This window comes from Elephas maximus, chromosome 10 (assembly GCF_024166365.1).
Source record: "Elephas maximus indicus isolate mEleMax1 chromosome 10, mEleMax1 primary haplotype, whole genome shotgun sequence".
Classification (NCBI taxonomy): Eukaryota; Metazoa; Chordata; class Mammalia; order Proboscidea; family Elephantidae; genus Elephas; species Elephas maximus.
In genome coordinates, this window is record NC_064828.1 from 29,448,071 (window position 1) to 29,464,517 (window position 16,447).

The 16,447-nt window shown below is 38.2% G+C and overlaps 2 protein-coding genes and 1 pseudogene across 2 annotated transcripts in view; 2 read left to right on the top strand and 1 right to left on the bottom strand.

The window, feature by feature from the left end:
* The first annotated feature begins 3,435 nt into the window (after positions 1-3,435).
* LOC126084514 (olfactory receptor 4M1) overlaps positions 3,436-16,447 on the top strand; it is a 56,656-nt gene continuing 43,644 nt past the window's right edge. Inside the window, exon 1 of the mRNA XM_049899128.1 lies at positions 3,436-3,623. The gene's annotated coding sequence lies outside the window, so the exon portion shown is untranslated. The remainder of the gene's footprint in view (positions 3,624-16,447) is intronic.
* On the bottom strand, positions 10,084-11,977 carry LOC126083597 (nucleophosmin-like; annotated as a pseudogene).
* Positions 14,062-15,051, top strand: LOC126084515 (olfactory receptor 4Q3). The gene has a single exon (XM_049899130.1). The coding sequence runs from the start codon at positions 14,110-14,112 to the stop codon at positions 15,049-15,051; it is 942 nt and encodes a 313-aa protein (XP_049755087.1). The 5' UTR covers positions 14,062-14,109.

Consider the following 16,447-nt stretch of genomic DNA (forward strand, 5'->3'; position numbering starts at 1 on the left):
TAAACTGTAAACTTCTGATAATAGGGGCCAACTGTGTATACACACACACACACATATATATATATATATATATATATATATAATTTTTTTTTTTTTCTTTTTCCCTCAAGGCTGAATTGCTCTGTAATTCTGGCACTTTTGGTCTTAAAAGATTTTCTTGGAGCAATTCTGCTTTTCTCCTTCTGGCAGTTGCTACTTTAATTCGATTTTCTGTAAAGATATAGTTAAAAGAAAAAGACTTCATGAAACCTTTGGAAAGGGAGAAATATAACTGAAAGATGCAGCCAGAGAGACAGATTGACTTGGCATTTAAGAAGAAACAGGGGTTGGTATTACAGCCTATGAGGACATTGGTGGTTCGGTGTTAGAATTCTCACCTTTTCACCTTTCCTACTGGAGACCAGGTTTAATGCTTGGCCAGTGCCAATGCACATAATGTGCAGCCACCGCTCACCTGTCAGTGGAGGCTTGTGTGTTTCTATGACGCTGAACAGGATTCAGTGGCGCTTCTAGGCTAAGACAGACTAGGAAGAAAGTCCTGTTGTTCTACTTCTGGAAATCAGTCGACCTAAACCCCAGTGGATCATAAGGGTCCGATCTGTCACTGATCACAGGAATGGCGCTGGACCACACAGCATTTCATTCTACTGTGCACGGGGTCGTCATGAGTTGTGGGCTAACTCTATGCCGCTAACAACAACAACAACGACATTCTGGTTTATATCATTTGCATGATTTTCTAAAATATTTAATGACCTTGTCTCTGATGATCATCTAATGAAAATTTATAGCAACTTGGGGAAAGAAAGATCTAAAGTAGTTTAATTTTGTTTCCTCACTTAAGGGAGGAAAATACTTTTTTCAGGGATCATTCTGGTATTGCTATTAAGTACATTCAGGTATGTTGGACTCATTAACTTCTTCTTTTGGAGGAACTCCCAGCCAGTCGCTCTCATGGTTTGGCCTGGCTTTCTGCCTGGGTTTGTCTCTCCCAGCTAGTAGTGATATTATGCAGTCTGTTTTTACCAGATAAAACCATCTCTGACTTGCCCAACCTTGGCTCCTACTAGTTAGACAATTTTATTCACATGTAAGTTAAAACAAAACAAAAAATTAAAATTATTTTCATTTCAAAATACATTTATGGGCCACCAGAAAACAAACTTGCTTTTCCTAATTCTTCAACCTACCTGGACGTCCTAATGAATGGTAATTGTTCAGTATAGCTTTTCTCTTCAGTTCTGTATCTCTTTGGGACCCTGTAGAAATGTGGATACAGCCCCTAAAATGGAACCAGGGAAACAGAGCTTTTAATCCTGTTTAACATTATCCTCTGTGGGTTATTGGTCATAACAGAACTCTTATTATTTTCAAAGGAAAGCATACTATAACTTACTTAAAGTTCCAAAAACTAAGGAAATTAAAGTTTTAGAAAGCAGGTTTCTCAGCACTTACCCCAGTTAATGACAAACACCACAGTTTTGCCCCGGAATTGAAGCTATTTGGATTTTATCTTTTAAATCTTTCATCAAGGATACCAAGAACAACAAAACAAAAATTTTCAGTTATCTGTCTAAAAAAAAAAAAAAAACGTGGACATGATGTGATTTCTGCATTCCTGGAGCCTAGGCTTGGGTAGGAACGATACAACGAAGGTCAGCCGTGCTCTTTCTTCTCTGCCTCAGTCTCAAAGTGTGGATTCCCAGAACCTTCACTGAGAAACAAACTCCACTTCATACAATTAACTTTGCAATGACTGCCAAGAGTCTCGTCAGGGGAGATATCTGGAAGATGATGTAGAGGAGACTTTGGGAGTAGTCTCTGATTTTCTAATTTGGAAGAAAGAGTTCAAGCACCACCTATAAGAAAAGTCTAATCTAAATGGAGTGCATGCTGAGGTACTCTCTATTTATCCTTGATTGGCATTTTCAGTATTCCCAGAGATTTGATACCTTGTGTATTTTTTAAGAAAAAGTGATTTCCTACCTCAGGGTGACCTATGGGTAGGCCAGTCTCCCAGGCTAGCATCTGCTTTTACCTTGTGTAATTAGATGCCTCGGGGAGAGGGACTAGGAGAAATAAAAAGCAGGCATGTGAGGTAAGCATGTGGCTGTGTCTCATGAATTCATAGCTAATTATGGATGGTCCTATATACTCTAAAACTAAGGTTTCCTTAGGGAAAGGAAATATGTAGTTCAGCCATATAGTCAATCTCCAGAGATATGTAGAAAATTAAAAATACAAAAACAAAAATTTCCTCTTGTGAGAAAGAAAAAAGAGAAAAGTTAAAGAATATGGGAGCTTTGTGTCTAGTGGATAAAGTAAATCCCATTGTGGTAAAATTTATGTTTTCTTCAGAATTAATGGTCTAACATTAACTCTGTCTTGTCATAGCATGAGTTTTCTCTTACTGTTTTTGAAAAAATTCTCAACATTCTTTTAAGTTTTACGTGTAAAAAATGAGTTAACTTTTCTAATGACTAGAAGGGGCCATATGCCAAAAGTACCTCTTCTAATGTATTTCTTACATATTACATTAAGATCTCACTAACTCAATCACTGTTTAGAGAATTTGTGGAGTCCAGGGTAGTAGCACAGAATAATATAATCAGTCTATTAACATCTACTTCCAATTAACAGTGAGAGGGTGAGTGAGGGTGAGATATGTATATATATGTGTGTGTGTGTGTGTGTATATATATACACATACATAGCAGCAGTACTATAGTCCCTTTCTGGGACCTCCCTAAAGGACAGTGGTGAAACAAAATCCTCCCAACTGGCAGAGCTTTGAGTGGTGCACCTGGCTGTCCACTTTCCATTGAAGGAGAAATGGCCCGATGCACAATTGTATACTGGTTCATGGGCTGTGGCCAGTGGTTTAGGTAGATGGTAGGGGACTTGGATGAAACATGATTGGAAAATTGCTGACAAGGATTTATGGACGAGACATCTGTAGATAGACCTCTCTTAATGGGCCAAAAAAGTGAAGATATTTGCATCTCATGTGAATGCTTACCAAAGGTTGACCTCAGCAGAGAAAGATTTTAACAATGAAGTGGATAAGATGATGTGTTCTATCAAAAGAAATTATCCTTTTTCTCCAGCCACTCCTGTCGTCGTCACCCAAGGCATTCATGAACAATGTGGCCAAGGTGGCAGGGATGGAGGTTATGCATGGGCTCAGCAACATGGACTTCCACTCACCAATGGTGACTTGGCTATAGCCACTGCTGACTGACCAATCTGTCAGCGGCAGAGATGAACACTGCATCCCCGATAAGACACCATTCCTCAAGGAGGTCATCCAGGAGGCTGATTAGTTGAACTGATTCCATCAGGGAAAGGGCAGTGTTTCATTCTTACTGGGATAAACACTCTGAATATGCATGCAATGCCTCTGCCAAAACTACCGTCCATGGACTCACAGGATGTCTTATCCACTGTCATGGTGTCCCACACAGTATTCCTCAGATCAAGAGACTCACTTCACAGCATATGAAGTGCAACAATGGGACCATGCTCATGGAATTCACTGGTCTTACCACATTCCCCATCATTCTGAACCAGCTGGCTTGATAGAACAATGGAATGGTCTTCTAAGGACACAATTACACTACCAGGTAGGTGGCAACATTCTACAGGGTTGGGGCAATGTTCCAATGTATATGCTCTAAACCAGCATCTAATATATGGTGCTGCTTCTCCCATAGCTAGGATTCATGGTTTCAGGAATCAAGGGGTGTAGATAGGATTGGTGCTACTCACTATTACTCCTAGTGACCCTATGCTTTGTGTGTCTAAGGGTCATAGTTTCAAAGGGAGGAATGCTTCCACCTAGAGACACAACATGTATTTTGTTGAACTGGAAGTTAAGAATGTCACCCAGCCACTTTGGGCTCCTCATGCCTCTGGATCAACAGGCAAGGAAGGGAGTTAATGTATTGGCTAGTGTTATTGACCCTAACTACCAAGGCAAAATTGGATTGATGTTGCATAATGGAGGTAAAAAAGAGTATGTCTGGAATACAGGAGATACCTAAGGGCATCTCTTAATACTACCATGGTCTGTGATTAAAGTCAATGGAAACTACAGCAACCCAAGTCCCACAGGACTGATAATGTCCCAGACCCTTCAGGAATGAAGGTTTAGGTCTCCCCACCAGGTAAAGAGCGACAACCAGCTGAGGTGATATCTGAGGGCAAAGGGAATATGGAACGGGTGTTGAAAGAATGTAGTTCTAAATATCACTTACAACAATGTGACCAACTGAAGAAACAAGGACCGTAATTACTATAAGCATTTCTTCTTTGTATGTGTGCATCAGATATTTTTGTTTCCTTCACTTATAAGATGTAAACTAAGCCAGTGAATCTTAGGTTGTATGCGTTTTTGTTGTATCATGTTAGGTGCAAGTATGACTTTGTGATTGTCTTTATTTAGAGATTGTGTATGGCTTAAGGAGATGTGTACAGGTGCCAAGTTGAAAAGGGGTGGATTGTGATCGTTAGGTTGTATATCAACTTGACTAGATCATGATTTTCAGTGGTTTGGCAGTTATGTAATGATGTAATCATCTTCCGTGATGTAATCTGATCAGGCAATTAGTTGTAAGGGGAGTTTCCTCGGGGTGTGTGGTCTGCATCCAATGTATGTATGGATGTTCGGGCAAAGTTCACTTCCTTGCTCTGGATTCTGCATCTGGCTCATCATCATCTAACCTCTAGTTCTTGGAGCTTGAGCCAATGGCCTGCCATCTGCCTTGCTATTCTTGGGATTCATCAGCCTTCACAGTCACTGAGACAGTGGCTTTTCCTCTGACCTGCCAATCTTGGGTTTGTCAATCCATACAGCTGTGTGAGTCAAGAGAAACCTCCAGCCTGACACCTGACTTGGGACTTGCCAGTCTCTACAGCTGTGTGGGCCATTTCCTTGAGGTAAATCTCTTTTTCTCTGCATATATGTGCTTCTAAAAACAACAAAAAAAATTCTTTTTCTTTATATATGCTTCACTGTTTTAGTGTCTCTAGAGAACCAAGCCTAGGACACCTATGTTTATCTGTTTTAAATTATCGTTGGTATTATTTTTAACGTTCTTGTTTTGGTTGGGCACATGACAAAGTTTTTTTTTTTTTTTTTTTTTCTCTTCATCTATTGGTAACCCTCAGTTGGTTAGGGTATGTTTGCAGAAACTGAAACAAAACACTTATCAAATATTTTTTTTATTTTTATTTTTTATACTGACCTCTCAGAAACAGAAATATTTTTACTGAGTCTTTTTGCATTTCATCCCAATACATGTTATTTGCATATGTTAAGAAAAGAATATACTGTCCTTTTGACAGAAATAGTTGGACAAATTAATTATGCAACCAAGTCCAAACTGTTAGTGTCATATTTGAAAAGAGGTTATATTTAATCAGGTAATGACAAGCCCATGATTTCAGGGCAATGACTGTACTTCATATGAGGAAAAGATGCCTACAAAACCCTGGCAAGAAAATGAGCCGGTACCAACCCATGGCCTACAGAGTTCCAGATTAACATGTGGTAATTTTTTTTTTTAAGGAAGGTTATGTCTTGACTGGCCTCCAGAAAATTTAGAGGATATTGAGGAGGCAGGAATTCACTTACATGCAGCAAAACCTAATGTAGAAAGATTTTGTTGCTGTTGTTGTTGTGCTAAATATGTGTGTCACAAAACATTTGCCCTTTCAACATTCTTCACATATACAATTCAGAGACATTAATTATGTTTATCATGTTGTTCAACTACCACAATTATCCATTTCAAAAATTTCCATATCCCTTAACGGAAGGTCAGTGTCACCTAAGCAATGAGCCCCCTTTTCTCCTCCCTCCTTCCCATCCCCCTGTAACCACTAATAAACTTTGGTCTCTATAAGCTTGCCTATTCTAGATATTTTAAATAAGTGGAATGCAATATTTGTCCTTTTGTGAATGACTTGATTGACTCAGCACAGGACAGTATTTTCAAGATTCATCCATGTTGTAGCATGTATCAGGACATCATTTCTCTTTATGGTTGGGTAATATTCCATTGTATCTATGTATCACGTTTTATCTATTCATCTGTTGATAACACCTGTGGCTATTGCAAATAGTGCTGCAATGAGCAGTGGTATACTGATGGAATTGTAAAGTAGTATGGCTGCTGTGAAAAACTGTTTGGTATTCCTCAAAAAACTAAGCATAGAATTACCATATAATCCAGACATTCCAATTCTAGGTATATACCCCAAAGAATTGAAAACAGGAGTGCACATGGATAATTTTTTTAGGTTTAGTTTCCTAGCCTCTACATAGACAAACAAATAAAAGCAATAAGAAAGCACTTCTGGAAATATAAAGCTATTGAAAAATGCAGTCTTAGACTGTTTACATGACTTTCAGACAGAAGTGAATTCTCTGGCCTTAGTTGCTCGTGATTTGCTGACTATATAACGAGATTTTTGTGTATTAATTAACACCTCTTGCTGTACCTATGTAAATAAATTAAGGCAAGTAAAATAAAAATGCAATGAAATAAAATGTTTTCATGATTTAGAATATCTTTGGAACTTTTTTTTTTTTTTAAGAACTGTTTATGATCACAAAGGGGGACTCTTAATAAAAATTATCCAAAACTTGGAAATAAGAAAAAACAATAATTGTGTGATCTTTTGACATCATGTTAAAACGTTGTTTAACAAGCTCACCTAAGGGTCCTCTGACTGTCAAGGGGATGTAATTTTGTTTAATTTACTATTTATGAGAACTTAAACATTGTACAATTACATAAGTTAAAAGTTAAAGAAAAGTCTTAAATTGTGTTGATTTCTTTCTTTTTTTAGCGAGGCAGAAAAGATAAGCTTGTACTGCCCTTTCAGATATTAGCTACTTTAAATTTAGTTCAGAAATCATATTTCAGCATTCTGTTTTATTCTCTGATTATATAAAATCTAATTTCTCCTATTCTCTTTTGAACTGGCTTTGTCACCCTGCCATCACTCCTTAATGAGTTAAATACAATTTTGACATGTGTTCATTATTTGCACGAGAATTGTTTTTTAGCACTTACAAATCATACTTAGCAACATTTTCTAAGCAGTATTTTTCTTTTTTAAATAATTTATTTCATTTTCTTTTGTTGAGAATATTCACAGTAGAACATACACCAATTCAACAATTTCTACATGTATAATTCAGCTACCATGATTACATTCTTTGAATTGTACAACCGTTCTCACCCTCCTTTTCTAAGTTGTTCCTCTCCCGTTAACATAAACTCATTGCCCCCTAAGGTTCCTTTCTAATCTTCCGAGTTATTGCTGTCAATTTAATCTCGTACAGATAGACCTTAAAAGAGCACAATGCTCAAGGCATACAAATAGATCTTAAAAGAGCACAATGCAGAATAGTCAAGCTATTGTTTGGTTTTAAGAAGACTGCAGGGGATATTTTTGGCTTAAGGTTTAAAGACTATCTCAGGGCACTAGTTTCAGAGATTCATCTAGCCTTCATGGATTCTAGAAAGTCTGGATTGCTAAGCAATATCTAATTACTACTAACAACAGCTTTGTTTTCTGGACAAGATCCATAGATAAGATCCACGAGCAGGTTAGATAAACTGCTTGAGGTATGTATCATCAAGAGACTCAGGTGTTATACCTTGGCTCTGTAACACCTTCAAGGAAGTATTTCTAATTCTACAGGTTCTAGGTATAACTTGACAGTATGCAGTCACTGTGAGTTGGAATGGACTTGACAGCAAACGGTTTGTGCTTTTTTTTTTTTTTTTTGGTAACCCACTACAGGGAGTGTGATTCTTTTTACTCAGGTGATAAAGGGGTGGTAAACACGCAGCGTTAGTCCAAAGTAAGTAAAAAGAGTATGTTGTGTTCAACAATCAGGTTGGGCTGTTTCTAAGCCTGCAGGTTCCAGGATCAGCTTTCTAGCATGAACTGAGATTCAGTCAATTTAGACAACAGCAGCCTAGGGAATTCCAGGGCTCATTAGCCTGAGCAGTGGTATAAGGACCTTAAAAACCTTACATACTGCCAGAGCCCTGGGGACAAGAGATCTTTCCAGTTCACACAGCTAGCCCTTAACTAGGGTTTGGATTATAAGGAAGGAGTTAGGGCACAGACTGGGCAACTATGATGGTCATCTGAGGATTTCTCATTTTGTTGGCTTAAGACTGTAAAGAGGAGGCTGATGAGATGAATGGGAGGGTAACATTTTCCTCCCCTGAAACCACGCAACTTCTGACATGCAATGATGTAAGTTTCTCAGACGTGTTTATTCAAAGCTACATGCAAACCCTTGTCCTTCTTTCTGTCTCTGATACCATTTTTATGCCTCCTGTTGTCCCTACTCTACCCCCTTTAAAAAAATATATTCTAACATCAGTTTTAAATTTAGGAAGTCTTTTGAGTTTTGTTGTTATAGTTTTAACATCTAGAAGCATTCACAGAACTATGAAATTCTCATAGCATCAGGGAAGCCTAGGGCTGGTGGCATCACAGTAGGTGGTTATAAGGTTTGGATAAGATATGGACTTTATATAAAAAGGCAATGGATTCATGTTAAAATTCTCTTCAGGTTACCTAATGCTACCACAGTCCCTCCTAGATGCTATTTTCTATTCCTTTAATTATTTTAGTGGCTTTTTTACTAAATTCTGTTCACTCCACCACCCAATGCAACTTAAAATGTAGAAACAGGCCAAAAATGTTTAGAGCAGAAAGGTTATGTTCTTTTCAGGAAATTTTACCACGAGCACCATCTCCAACTAATGGTGACCATTTCTTGGTATTTCAGGAGAAATTAGAAAACATAGTATATATCCCCAAAAACATTCACATGAAATTTAAATTCCAATGGGCACAGCGTTTTCTGTCCTCAGTGTAGTCTGGTTTCTTACTGTAAGACAGAATGCTTTCTGTTCAACACAGACAAAAATCAACAGAAAAAATACCAATACTCTGATGTAAAAAACAAACAACAAATAAAAAATGTACAACTCCCATGAGAAAAACTTTACTCTCCCTCTCGGTGTTGTCCTTATAGACTTCTCTGGTTCCCCGCTTAGAAAAAACTAGAGAATAGCTGCTTGGCTTTCCCTAGTAGCCCTTGGTTATTTAAAGACCTTTTTTTTTTTTTATTGTATAGTTTTCTCCCTCCATTCAGCATTGGGGCTTTCCATAAAGACTTTAATTTCTTATTAAGTATTCTCAACTCCTTCAGCTTATTTTTGTAACCTAAAAATGTTTTTATTACCATTTGTAATTTTTCTAGGTTATTTTTAGGTTGTGAAGCATGAAAAGTTTGATTTGGCCTGATCCTACTGCTAGCAATGTAGTGATGGAACTGCCATTCTTGAATATTTCTTCCGTGGCTCCTGGAGGGGTTTGACATCAGAAACTGTTGTGGTGGGAGATGGTTTTGGGGGATGGACATTCATTCATGATGACAAACATAATGCTGTTTTCATTATTCACAGTAATAGGCTGAGCTTCTTATTGTAATTAGAGACCTCAGGAAAATAGAAGCTGGAAGAGTTCTTCACCAAAGGTGGAAATTTTATTAACACCCAAAGTGAACTTTCTATCTTGGTTAGCATTATTTTTTCATATTACCTAAAGGGAGAAAATTCCTCAAGCTGGTAAGAAAATCCTAGAATAACTAGTATTCAGCCCTTACCTTGAATACAATTCAAATAGCCAAGGTACAGGGTGGTCTATTTTGTTGTTGTTGTTGTTGTCATTTGTCTGATTTATTCAAATATTTATTGAGCACCTAGGGAGCTACATGGTCAAAAAGATAAATGCACAAGTACTAAGAGAGCAGAAACAGTTCACTAAATCACAGCAGTCAAAGGAAGTCTTTAGGAAATCAAGAGTGAGATTCCTTCCAGCCTGCAACGGGGTGTGAGTGGGTGGCAAATCAAGAAAGGGGATTGAGATTAAAATAGAAGCCTTCAGTCCGGATTGTTCATGATACTCAGTATGGACTATGTTTGTCTCTCCTTTTCCTCTCCTCAACATTGGGCTTAATTTACCAGCCATGCCCGGGACTGTTCAGTGTGATTTTTCTATACTTGCTTGCATTTTTGCTTTAATGTCTTCTACAGAACTAGTTCCTTTTGGTGTTTTAGGTTTTTTTTTTTTTCCTGTTTTTTGAAGGGTTCTTGACTTCATGATCTTGGTATTGACAGTTTTGAGTCTTTTCCAATCTAGTTAGATTTTTGTGCATTTTTGGCTGGAGTATCCAGTATACATTTCTTCACTGGATACTTTTCTTCAGTTTCTTCCTCATCAAAATCATCATCGTCATCATCATCATAGTCTCCATCAGCAGCAAGGTCCATTTTTTTCTGTGGGATCTTGTTACCACCTGCAGGGGCCGATGGCTTTCGTAATATACCTAAGAGTTTCACATCCTTATACTCTTCATCATCTGACTCTGCGTCTTCCTCCACAGCTGCTAAGTGCTGTCCACTAATGTGCACAAGCGCTGAGCCAGACTTCAGCCTAAGGCCCAAGGTGGCGTGATTTCAAAGCCCCCAAGGGAGACTGTGGGCTGTACAGATATGTTTACAGTTGCCAATGTTACTTTAATGGCATAGCCTTCATAACTCATTGCTGTCTGCTTCAACAACGTGCAATTCACCTTTGCACCAACGCCTAAACTGACCGTTCTTAAAGATAACTGGTGCTCATTTTCATTACTATCCACCTTAAAGCGATACTCTTTGTTGGCCTTTCGTTTGTGACAAAAAGACAGTTTCGGAGCCTCAGGGGGTTCGTGTCCATCGAATCTTCCAAGGGGTGGTGGCAGGCACTTAGGTGGGAGAGGAGAATAGAGATAAACCACTACTGCTGTTAGAAACAGCCTCACGGGACACATTCACACCAGGCAGGTTGTCCATTTTATCTTATGAAAATATAAAGTTGTAATTACTATTAGCCAAAATCCTATTACAGCAACATCCTAGGAACTATTCAAAAATATTTATTGTACTGAAATTATCTGAAGTTAAATATCACTTTAAAGAGGTATGTCATAGACTAGGGCTTAAAAATATTTTGTTTTAAAATTTGCTTGTAATATATATTACACACTCTCCTTTTATTCCACCTTTCTGGTTTCTTACCTTGTCTGTTTTAATACAAATTTGCATTTCTCTGTATCTATTCTGTGTAAATAACAAGTGTACAATACAAATGACTACCCTTCAAATATTAACTCTTCACTTTAAGAACTCGTGATTTCTCGAGCATATTCTGAGACTAAATTACACAGCCCTTTGGATTCTGCTTTTCAGAAACTGCTTTTCAGTATTTTTATAACTTTGGTTGTTCTTTCTCAGACTCTTTCCAGTTTTCCCAAAATGATGTTGGAAATTAGATCCAGAATATTAGTGAGAGTTTGACCTCTGTTAATCAGACAATTTAGATAATAACTGGAAAGAAGATCAGAATGTCACATCCACATGAAAATTCACAATCTTTTTTATACTCAAGGAAGACTGGAAAATTTTAAATAGAGCAGAACTCAAGTAGGGCTGTAAGTGTGATAGCACGTGACTTCCCATCCAGGGTTTTTCACTTTGTTTTGTATTCTAACTGATTCTAGAGGGCAAAGTGATTCCTTCCATTAATTTTTAGTCTATAGATTCAGAGGCATCAGTGCACCTGCTCTATAGGCAGGTGAAGAGGATGGACACACATGTGGTGTGAGAAACGCATCCAAAATTCTCCAGGCCCCAAATCTCTCTGCCACTTGAAATGATACCCTAGAGAGATCTATTGGCATTGTTTTGTTTTTGTTTTTTTTAAATCCAGGTACCTTTCTGCATTCTCTGTGTAAATCCCTGACACCCTAGTATGAATTATTTTATCAGATACTCTTTCGTGGATGACTTGAGAATAGGTAAAAGGGGCAGACAAAACAAATTTTGTCTCACTTCATATTTTGTCTAGAGATTGTTTTAGACAACAAATACCCTAATCTAGACAGAGGAGAACCTGCTAATTCTTAATCACTTCAATGGAAAAAAAATGTATCATTGCTCTCTAATTTTTTATTTGTGATCCAGGATATTCCCATCCAATGCTGAGGGTGAATGTATAGCAGGAGAAAGATGACTGTTTTAATGTATCATCTATTTCTCTTAAAGTATGCTTGTGGTTGTGGAAAATCCAGAAGCACATAATTCTGATCCTCTTATTATCCTTTCCTAAAACTGGGTCATGGTAGGCTGTTTTGTACATGTTTCAGTAGCATGGGATGTTGCCCATCATCTCTTCTCTTGGTGAGTAGTATGTTCCAGCCACTGTCCTGCTTACACTGAGTCTGATGGTTCCCTAAACTTTCAAGGTAAAGATTTTATTTCTTCCTACCCAATCTTTACAAACTTCCCCAATGCGCGACCTGGGATAATAAAGATACAAGCTTGTTTTTAATACTTCCTATATGATTCAAGTTTTCTAGTATATACATTTATAATAACTGGTAACATTTGGGAAACCCTGGTGGGTAGTGGTTAAGTGCTATGGCTGCTAACCAAAGGGTCGGCAGTTTGAATCCGCCAGGCGCTCCTTGGAAACTCTGTGGGGCAGTTCCACTCTGTCCTATAAGGTCGCTATGAGTCGAAACTGACTCGATGGCACTGGGTTTGGTTTGGTTTGGTTTTGGTTTAGTAACATTTGTACAAAATACCACTTTGTAATTTACAAAGCATTCTTCATCTAATATGATAGATACTTGAGCTCCTACGATGCAGTAAAGAAGCCCTTGTGGTGCAGTGGTTGAACACTGAGCTATTAATTGAAAGGTCAGTGATTTGAACCCACCAGCTGCTCGTGGGAGAAAGACGTGGCAGTTGGCTTCTGTAAAGATGACAGCTTTGGAAATCCTGTGAGATGGTTCTAATGTGTTCTATAGGGTCACTATGAGTTGGAATTGACTCAATGGCAAGAGGTTAGCTATACAGTAGACATTGCAATGGAGTACAAAGATGAGTAAGAAATATACCCTCACCTTAAGAAACTTTTTTTTTTTTAAGGAACTTAGTCAATTATTTTTTTGTGGTGCTCATAGACATATTACATTTGCCTCTCAAAATGACCTTGTGAGACATTATTATCCCTACATTAGATTGAATCAAGGCTTCAAAACAGTTCTTCCTGGTTCAGTCATGGCCATGAAAGTGAAACCAGAACAGACCGGAATTTTTAAAATTTGGATGAACTGGAACGTTAACCAGAATGAGAAAAGTTATGGGTCAATCCCTGCTAGAAATCTAATCTCCCTCTTAGAAAACAAGGGTTGCATATGTGTCGCCCGTCGGATTTTGAGCAGAGCTGGAAATAGCAGTGCCCCACTCAAAGATGGCTCTCAACTCTACTGCTTTGAATGTGTGTTGCTCTCCACAGTGTTGGCAAATTCAGCCTCACACATCAGGGTTCCAAAAGGGCTCACTATACCTCTTCCAAGTCTCCCATTCCAGAGCTCTGACTCATAATTTTCCCATCCCAGTGATCGTTCCAGAGCACCCAAACTATAAAAATTCAGGTCTGTTCCAGTTTCACTTTGTTGACCATGACTGAACCAGTTTGAAACAGTTAGAGGCCCTGGACTGAATAAACAAAGACTAAAACTCAGAACGGTTTAATCTCTTGCCAGAGGTCACTCCACTGGAGGGGAGTAGAGCAGGGAATTGACTCTGGATACTTCCTTCCAGTCCTTAAAGTATATTATTACATCTCTCTATTTAAAAAATAGAATAATCCACTTGCTGTAATCACCTTCATGTCTAGATCATTGTCTCCCTTCCCAGTTGTTGAAAATATAATTAAAAAGCATTACAGAACTAGAATTGGAAGAGATAAAAAAAAATTTCTTGTTATATCTGGACAGGAGTGTATACTTTCTATCTTTCAGAAGTTAAGTTCTTTTCATCTTGTAATATGATTCTACAAATGCCCAAAATCAAAATCTGATAACACAGATATATGTTTTTTGCCTTTTGTCTTACATAAGACTCTTGTTCCAATATAATTTTTTTTTTCTTCTCTAGGTCACTTGGTATTCTTGGCTTGATGAAAAATGGAAATGATTCGAAGGTGTCAGAATTTGTTCTCCTGGGTCTATCATCCTCTTGGGAACTGCAACTATTTCTCTTCTCACTATTTCTGATGTTTTACATGGCTATTGTCCTGGGAAATCTCTTGATAGTGGTGACAGTGTGGGCTGATGCCCACCTGTTCCAATCTCCCATGTACTATTTTTTGGGCCATCTCTCCTTCATTGACTTATGTCTGAGCTGTGTTACTGTGCCTAAGATGTTAGGAGATTTCCTAAGACAGGGCAAAACCATCTCTTTTTCAGGGTGCCTGGCCCAGATCTACTTCCTCCACTTTCTGGGAGCCAGCGAGATGTTTCTGCTGACAGTCATGGCCTATGATAGGTATGTTGCCATCTGTAATCCTTTGCACTACCTGACTGCCATGAACCGCCAGCTATGCCTTCAGTTGGTTTTTGCTTGCTGGTGTGGTGGCTTCATCCATTCCAACACACAGGTAGTACTGGTCATCCAACTGCCCTTCTGTGGTCCCAATAAACTGGACAACTTCTACTGTGATGTCCCACAGGTCATCAAACTGGCCTGCATGAACAGCTACGTAGTAGAGGTGCTGATGGTCTCCAACAGTGGTTTGCTATCTCTCATCTGCTTCTTGGTCTTGTTATTCTCCTACGCTGTCATCCTGATGACCCTGAGGACTCGCTTCTGCCAGGGCCAGAGCAAGGCACTTTCTACCTGTGCCTCTCACCTAACAGTGGTCAGCCTGATCTTTGTGCCATGTGTATTCATCTACTTGAGACCTTTCTGCAGCTTCTCCGTGGATAAGGTATTTGCTATATTTTATACAGTGATCACACCTATGTTGAACCCCCTCATCTACACACTTAGAAATACTGATATGAAAACAGCTATGCAGAAGCTGAGAAAAAAAGCATGTGGCATTCTGCTGCTTTGTTGAAGGATAAACAAGAAGAGACGACTTAGAAAGCATACTCTTTCTTGAGGTGCTCTTAACTCATCCTGTACCAGAAAATAAATGAATGAATAAAAATCAATTTGGTGACTTTGGGATAAAAGAGAAGATGGCATAAAAATTACAACACATTGCTCTAGAGTATAACTAGGAAGCATAGGTGGTTTTTTTTTTTGTGTGTTACATATTAAGCGGGGAACTCAGGACCACATACTGGACTATGAATATTAAGAGGCATTATTGAGTGCTAGGGTCAGAGGCCACTTTAAATATCAATCCTTCTGTCCTTTTGTCTATACATAAAAAACATAGGCTCTATTTATTCAACTCATTTTTCCTTTTCAAATAAAAGAAGACATTCCACCTCCATGCAGGACTTACAGTCCTTCTTCTCTAAGGTTTAACAATGCCTAAATGTCAGAACATTTCTTCCAGTGTCTCATCAGAGTTTTTTCTGGAGCTGTGTGAATCCCTTTTGCCCTGTTTCTAACCGACCCTGAAAACAGCACTAATCACCCTGTATGTTAATGTGCACCAAGGAATGGTGTTCTATATTATGCCAAATTTTAGAAATGCAGTTGAACAACTCACTTGTCTGAACATATGCTCTTAACCCAGTTTGCATGTGAGAGAAAGGGAGTCTGGGAGTTCTTGGGTGATAGAAGCTATTAGTATTCTGTTGTAGAGGCCTCTCTAGAGGACACATCCTTTTTCACCTTGAGATTTTCCTTGGGTGAAATTTTAGTTGATAAACTGGCTCTTTGACTGCTCATAGTGTTTAAGAGTTTTGAGCTTTAAAAGAAAAGAGAAAGTAAGAAAAAGCTATGGGCTTAATGTACTTATCCACCTGACCCCTGCCCTTTTTGTGCTTGTAGTTATTACCACTGAGTCTCAAAAGTGCTTTGAGGAGTAGGTTCCATTATTCAACTGCATTTTTATAAATGAACTCCAGGGTTATTAACTGACCTACCTAAGATGGCTTAGAAAAAGTGTAACCAACTAATGAAACTAGTAATTTTATAAAATTAATATCAAATTAATACTTTGCTCTCCAGAAAGAGTATTTATCTCCATTATCTGGCTTAATTCTTAATTTCTATTATATGTGTTTAGGAGCTTCAGAGCTAGGATATCTGAAAAACAAAAAAGTTAAACATTTATATTTATCTATTTCTGACATACATACAGCTCCTGCAACTTTTCATGGATATAGGAAGATATTTGATTTACTAAATAAAAACCTATCTATCAACTTTTAGTGATATTTTTGTATTAAACCTAAAAACCCATCACTGTTGAGTCGATTCCAACTCATAATGACCCTATAGGACAGAGTAGAACTGCCCCATAGAGTTCCCAAGTAGCGGCTAATGGATTCAAA

Coding starts and splice junctions, on each gene's coding strand:
- LOC126084515 (XM_049899130.1), top strand. CDS start 14,110: ATGAAAAATGGAAATGATTCGAAGGTGTCAGAATTTGTTCTCCTGGGT.